This window comes from Chelmon rostratus, chromosome 8, assembly GCF_017976325.1.
Source record: "Chelmon rostratus isolate fCheRos1 chromosome 8, fCheRos1.pri, whole genome shotgun sequence".
Classification (NCBI taxonomy): domain Eukaryota; kingdom Metazoa; phylum Chordata; class Actinopteri; order Chaetodontiformes; family Chaetodontidae; genus Chelmon; species Chelmon rostratus.
Genome location: NC_055665.1, coordinates 9,537,291 through 9,543,867, shown reverse-complemented (window position 1 = coordinate 9,543,867; position 6,577 = coordinate 9,537,291). Strand labels below are relative to the sequence as shown.

The window sequence follows — 6,577 nt, the reverse complement described above, 5'->3', positions numbered from 1 at the left end:
GGTTGCTGTGTGATCCTGTTGATGAGAGACTAGTCTGTGAGTCCTAGTTTATATAGAATGGTTCCTTTCCTCGTTCCCTGCTGAACACTCCCCCAACAATATTTCTGACCAATCAACATCCTGGAACAATGATTTGTGGGTATTGGAAAAGCAAATATTAAGTTGACGGTGAGGTCACCTGTCCTGACAGACTGCATGAGTGAAATTGTCTTATTGATAAGTCTTTCACATAAATGCAGTTGTAAAGGAGGGACAATGGGAAAAGAAACATTCAAAAGCATTCTAAATTTCTTGATATCGCAATTTTGTGCATGTTTATGAAAAAGCTTTACACATGTGACATGGATTGATTGATCTCTGAGTGCATATACTGTATGTCCTTTAAATTAGTTCACTTATCCCAGGAACAAAACCTGTATCTGCATCCAGCACAGAATGTTTCTTGTAATGGTTAACCTTGACGTGGATGGATTTGTGCTGTGAAGACATGGTTGCAACTCTGCAGGTGGCCCGGTTCACAACCACAGTTGCTGAATGTAACTTTCACATGAAAACCAGCACACGTGTGGTTACATAGAAAACCTCAACAAACGTTGATTCAGTAACATTAGCTGTTTATGAAATGAACACTTTATTGAATAGTTATTATAGGAAATCAGCACTAAGGGCACTGTTCTTTGAATCAACTTGAAAAAGGATTTGGTTTAACCTTAATTTGGTTATACAATAATCATCCTGATTTGAACACAAAAGTTAAGGTCTCTAAATGCCTTAATTTCAAGATAGTCATCCATCATGTACCAGTCATTGTGTTAGGCTTGTGTTTTTTTTAAATTTTCATTATTTTCTGAAAATCTTTCAAACATCAAAGAATAAAAAATATACAAGCAAATACACTCAGATAAAAAAAAGATTAATATGATTACGAAGGAAAATAAAAAATGCCATTAAATTAAGGTAGACAACAGTAACAATCAGTGAATACAGCACACTGAGGCAGTAAAATTATCACATTCACTGGGACGCTGACACAGTTTATGCCATACAGTCAGATGTTGTGCTTAGATTTTCGATTTCCACAGATTATCGGTCGGCCACAAGGATATTCTGGCAACTCGTCCGGCGCCTCAGAAGGGGGAAGCAGTACCCTGCCAACACTGTTTACAGTGGAGGTGGGGAGCTGTTGACTTCGACTGGGGATATTGTCGGGCGGTGGAAAGAATACTTTGAGGATCTTCTCAATCCCATTGCCACGCCTTCCGTAGAGGAAGCAGGGGCTGGGGACCCAGGGGTTGGCTCATCCATCACTCAGGCTGAGGTCTGTAGTTCGGAAGCTCCTCGGTGGCAAAGCACCGGGGGTGGATGAGATCCGCCCTGAGTACCTCAAGTCTCTGGATGTTGACGGGCAGTCATGATTGACACGCCTCTGCAACATTGCGTGGCAGTTGGGGACAGTGCCCCTGGACTGGCAGACCGGTGTGGTGGTCCCTCTATTCAAGAAGTGTGTGCTCCAACTACAGGGGGATCACACTCCTCAGCCTCCCTGGTAAAGTCTATTCCAGGGTACTGGAGAGGAGAATTCGGCCGATAGTTGAACCTCGTATTCAGGAGGAACAATGCGGTTTTCGTCCTGGTTGTGGAACACTGGACCAGCTCTACACCCTCCGCAGGGTGCTCGAGGGTTCGTGGGAGTTTGCCCAACCAGTCCACATGTGTTTTGTGCACTTGGAGAAGGCATTTGACCGTGTCCCTTGTGGCATTCTGTGGGAGGTGCTTCGGGAGTATGGAGTCTGGGCCCTTTGCTACAGGCCGTCCAGTCTCTGTATGACTGGAGCAGGAGCTTGGTTCACATTGCCGGCAGTAAGTCAAACTTGCAAAGCTCTCGATTTACCAGTCAATCTACGTTCCTACCCTCACCTATATGGTCATGAACTTTGGGTCAAGACCGAAAGAACGAGATCTCGGATACAAGCGGCTGAAATGAGTTTCCTCCACAGGGGGGCGGGGCGCTCCCTTAGAGATGGGGTGAGGAGCTCTGTCACTCGGGAGGAACTCAGAGAACACGAGAGATGTGCTCCTACACGTCGAGAGGAGCCAGCTGAGGTGGCTCGGGCATCTTTACCGGATGCCTCCTGTACGCCTTCCTGGGAGGGTGTTCCGGGCATGCCCCACCGGGAAAACCCAGGACACGCTGGAGGGACTATGTCACTCGGCTGGCCTGGGAATGCCTCGGGGTCCCCCCGGAAGAGCTGGAGGAAATGTCTGGGCAGAGGGAAGTCTGGGCTTCCCTGCTTAGACTGCTGCCCCGCGATCCAGCCCCGGATAAGCGGAAGAAAATGGATGGATGGATGGATAAAAGAAATAGCATCTCAGTCTCAGTCTAGTCTCTTTAGTTTTGAGGTTTTCAGGACTGCATGTTTCAACTTACCTTGTTGTCCAGACTGTGTGTTTACTCAGTCTGTATTTTATCAGCTGTGTTTCTGCTTCAGAGTCTATCAGTGAAAGGATTTTCTGCTACTTCAAATTGTCTCATAATTATTAACGTAACTACAATGCCTTTATTTTGTCTCTTCTCTGTAGGAGTGTTGTTTGCTCCTTAAGTATATTAACTTGATGTGACTCTCTCACAGTAATGGGCTGTTAAGGTAATTCTGAGTAAAATGAATATAAATTAAGTTAATATAATTTTAAAAGAGATAATTAAATGAAAAAACAAAATGATACCCCAAAAATCAAGTGTTGTTGTGTGAACACTTAGCATTTAGACCCATCTGCCCCAACACATCATAACAATATCATAAAGTATAATGTCAAAAAGGACATTGACATTTAGGTTCAGGGGCTACTTGACATTCAGGTTTTTAAATCAGTTTTAACACAAGCTGCAGTATTTTAGGCATGAAAGTCAAACACTGTGTGTCAAAAAGGATGAACTTTTATGTAATTCCTGTAACAAAGGATCATGTCATGATTTGGTTTGCTTGGTTTTGTTATGTCCTGTTTTATGTTGAAGGTTTATCTCATGTGTCATCTTTTGCTTTACGTCCTCTGTTTTCCTGCCTGTGTGACTGTCTGATTATTTTTCACCTTTTTGTTTTTTTTGGACACAACTGGCTGTCATGCCCGCCACCTCTGCCCTTTCCTAGTGGCAATACCTCTCCCCTTTCCCCTTCTATCTCTCCCTCTTCCTCTTTTCTCCACTCTTTCCTCAGGTGGGCGTGTGCAGGCTGGTGTGTGAGGTACCGACAGGTGCAACTCAACTCACCTGCGGCGGGGCGTGGTTTACCCTGCTCCATTGTTCTCCCTCTGCCATAAATACCAGCCTTGGTCCATGGCTTGACGCTGGACCGTGAACTAAACTCCGTTGGTTTATTCCCAGCTCCTCGAAAACAGTACATCTGCTCTTTGTCATCTATGCTTGAAAGTAATTCTGCTTTCTTTTGCTTTGCCTTAGTTTGGACCACCCCCACTGCCTTCTGCCTGGTTCACCTCTGAATCCTGACAACTCAGCTTCCCAACTCTTCAGCTCGTTCCCCAGTCGATCCACTTCTTCTGCTGCACCTACCCGCTGCCATCTGCCTCACCTCTTGCCGCTCTGTCCAAAGCCTACCCCTCAGTTTCCATCAGTAAGCCCTTTCTCTCGTTGGTCCTGATTGTTAGTTGTTGGTAGCCTTAGTTTGTTCCTCGCTATTTGATAGTGTGCTCTAGTTCCTTAGTTTGTTTTCTGTGTTCAGCATTTAGTGTTCATTCGCTAGTCTTGTTCCCCCTGAGTTATAGATTCCTTCCCAGTAATATCACCATGTGTAAATATTTTGCTAAGATTGGTAGTTGGTTTCACTTCACTGCATATAGTATACAGCACTCTGGGGTTTTGTATTCACTTTATTGTAAATAAATTCTTGTGTAAACTTTAGTTGTGTACTGAGTCCCTCATCTGCGCCTGAGTCTCTGTCCTCTGAACCGTGACACTGGCTTTCAACCCATCAGAAAGAAGTGGAGTTACTGGCAACATTGTGCCACACCACTGCCCTGCCATGTGGAGGTCCCATTGCCCAGCACTGGGAAGGTCCTGCTGTCAAGTGTCCTAGATGTCCCGCTCCCCAATGCCTCGTAGGTCCCTTAGCCCAGCAGCCTGGAGGTTCTGCAGCCCAGCATCCTGGAGGTGATCTGAAGCTGTAGCTTTCTCCTGATCCTGCTGACCTGCAGTTGTCCTCCAGGATGGGGTTTCATCGGCTTCCTGTTCCCTTTGTCTCACCACGTACCCTGAAGGCCTCCTGTCCTGTTGCCCTCTCGCTGGCTTCCTGTGAGGGGTTCCTGCTGCTGGTCTTTGGTTCTGTGTCACACTGTCATGATTTGGTTTGTTTGGTTTTGTTTTTTCCTGTTTTCTGTCTCATCTTTTGCTCTACTTCCTGTGTTTTCCCACCTGTATGAATGCCTGTTTTCACCTGTTCCTGAGTTAGTCTTCCCTCCCCTGTGTACTCAAGCCTGTGTTTGGGCTCAGCCTTTGCCAGATCATCATCCTTTCCTCAATTGTCAAGCATTCCAGCCTTCCTCTGACTTTTCCTGTCTTTCCCAGTGTTTATAGAGTTTTGGTTGAGTTTGTTTTCTGACCTTGCTGGTGTTTTTGGATTTATGGACTCTGTGCCCTGTTTTTAGGATGATATTTTGCTGTTGGCTTTATTCCTTTGGTTTTGCCTCTCACCCGTGTCACCCTCATGTAAGTCTTTGTTTGGTTACCATTTTGTTTCACTAAATTTGTTGAACTGCACCAGCTCTGCCTTTGTGAGTCTACATTTGGTTTCAATCCCAAGTTCCTCCTTGACACTTTACGACAGATCAATGCTCTTTCTTGCACTGTTTGTCTGTGCAGGACTGATCTGTGCTGCTGCTTTGAATGGACATCAGGTAACTCAAACTTCTTACATGAAGCACGTTGTGAGGCTTATTTTTCTAATAACGTTTGCCATTTCACTCGGTTGAATGTCCAAAGAAAGTGTGTACAGGTACAGGATGACCAGTGTTCTCCTTGTTTCCATTGTATCTTTAAGAGCATGAAATTATGAGCATTTAAGGGAATTGCAAAACATGATTGTAATCATTGTCATGATAACAACATGATATAGGCCGACACAGGCAAAAAAAAATGAAAGGACAACTGTGTTCCAGTCAAGGTGAAAGACTTTATTGAGTTATTTGGAAATTGGCTGCACTTCACAACAACACTGTTGTTAGAATGATGGACAATAGGCAGCAGAAGATAGTGATCGCAGGATCAAACTTAATAGCTGGCCATGGTCCTCTGCAGCCAGTCGGTGAAGATGCAGACCTGTAAATGGAGACAGGACGAGGTTTGTTAGCATGGACAACAAGCAGCAAATATGGTTAATTTCAAACAACTATCTTATTTATCATAAAGAAATATTTTAGGTTTACCTTGGCGTAGACACCAGGGTGGTCCCTCTCAGCACATCCGTAGCCCCAGGACACAACACCCTGCAGCTCACTGTTGCACACGACGGGGCCACCAGAGTCACCCTGAGAACAGAGAGAACAATACAATGAATGAAATGAAAATGAACTTTTTCAATCAACTTCAATATTCAAATTGAAAAATATGTTCAATGTGAAGAAAATGTTACGCTAGTGTAGGACAAGGACCTCTGCAGAGTCCTCTTGTTACATACCTGGCAAGAGTCCTTGCCTCCCTCCAGGTATCCAGCGCAGAACATGGCGTCAGTGATCATGCCGGGGTAGGAGTTATCACAGTCTCTCTGAGACAGGATGGGGATTTGCAGGCACTGCAGCTTGTTGCTGTTAGCAGCTACAATGTGTAAAACAAGGCATGGGTGGAAAAAATTCAAATTGAATACAAATGGAAACAAATGCTGGACTGAAACATTCTGTTAAGACTCAGATGTTACTCACTGGAGCTCATGGTGTCGCCCCAGCCAGAGACGGTGCACATGGTGCCAGCAGGGGCACAGCTGGTGGGCAGAGCCACGGGCTGCACATACTGGTTGAGGGTGGCGGGCTTGCTCAGCTTGATCAACATGATGTCATTGTTGATGTTGTAGGCGTTGTAATTGGGGTGGCGGATGACACGGGAGGAGGTGATGAACTGCTCGGTGTTCTCATTGACCCTGATGTTGTGCTCTCCAAGACGCACCTCCACGCGGCTGGAGAGGAAAGAGAGGATGAGTGGCAGCAGAGCTTCACGATGCTTTTTAAAATCTGATTAATTTCAACATGCAAAACTTGTCTTGAAAATATCAAGAAGTGACATACGACTTGTAGCAGTGAGCAGCAGACACAACCCAGTCCTCATTGACCAGGGAGCCACCACAGAAGTGGTACCCAACATTCAGAGACACCTGGTGGGGCTGGGAGTGGCGTTCGCACTCATACCCTCCGACGATCTTGTCGTCCTCGGTGGCGACTGAAAACACACAGGAGGCCAAATAGTCAGCAACCCAGTGAATGTTTTGTTTAATTCAGTGAGTAGAACTATTCAAAACAGGAAGAAAGACATCAGCTTACAAGCAGCTCCGATGAGCAGAATGAAGACCAGAGACCTCAT

The 6,577-nt window shown here is 45.4% G+C and overlaps 1 protein-coding gene across 2 annotated transcripts; it reads right to left on the bottom strand.

Moving 5' to 3' along the window:
- Positions 1-5,278: 5,278 nt before the first annotated feature.
- Positions 5,279-6,577, bottom strand: LOC121611056 (trypsin-1-like). 2 transcript variants are annotated; one of them, XM_041943433.1, is made up of 6 exons: positions 6,538-6,577; positions 6,286-6,436; positions 5,922-6,176; positions 5,685-5,811; positions 5,434-5,535; positions 5,279-5,326 (listed from the first exon to the last, which is right to left on the bottom strand). In XM_041943433.1, exons 1-6 carry the CDS (start codon positions 6,575-6,577, stop codon positions 5,279-5,281), a joined length of 723 nt encoding a protein of 240 aa, XP_041799367.1. The 2 variants fall into 2 exon arrangements, with proteins under 2 accessions (XP_041799367.1, XP_041799366.1); XM_041943432.1 differs by having other exon boundaries at positions 5,685-5,821; positions 5,926-6,176.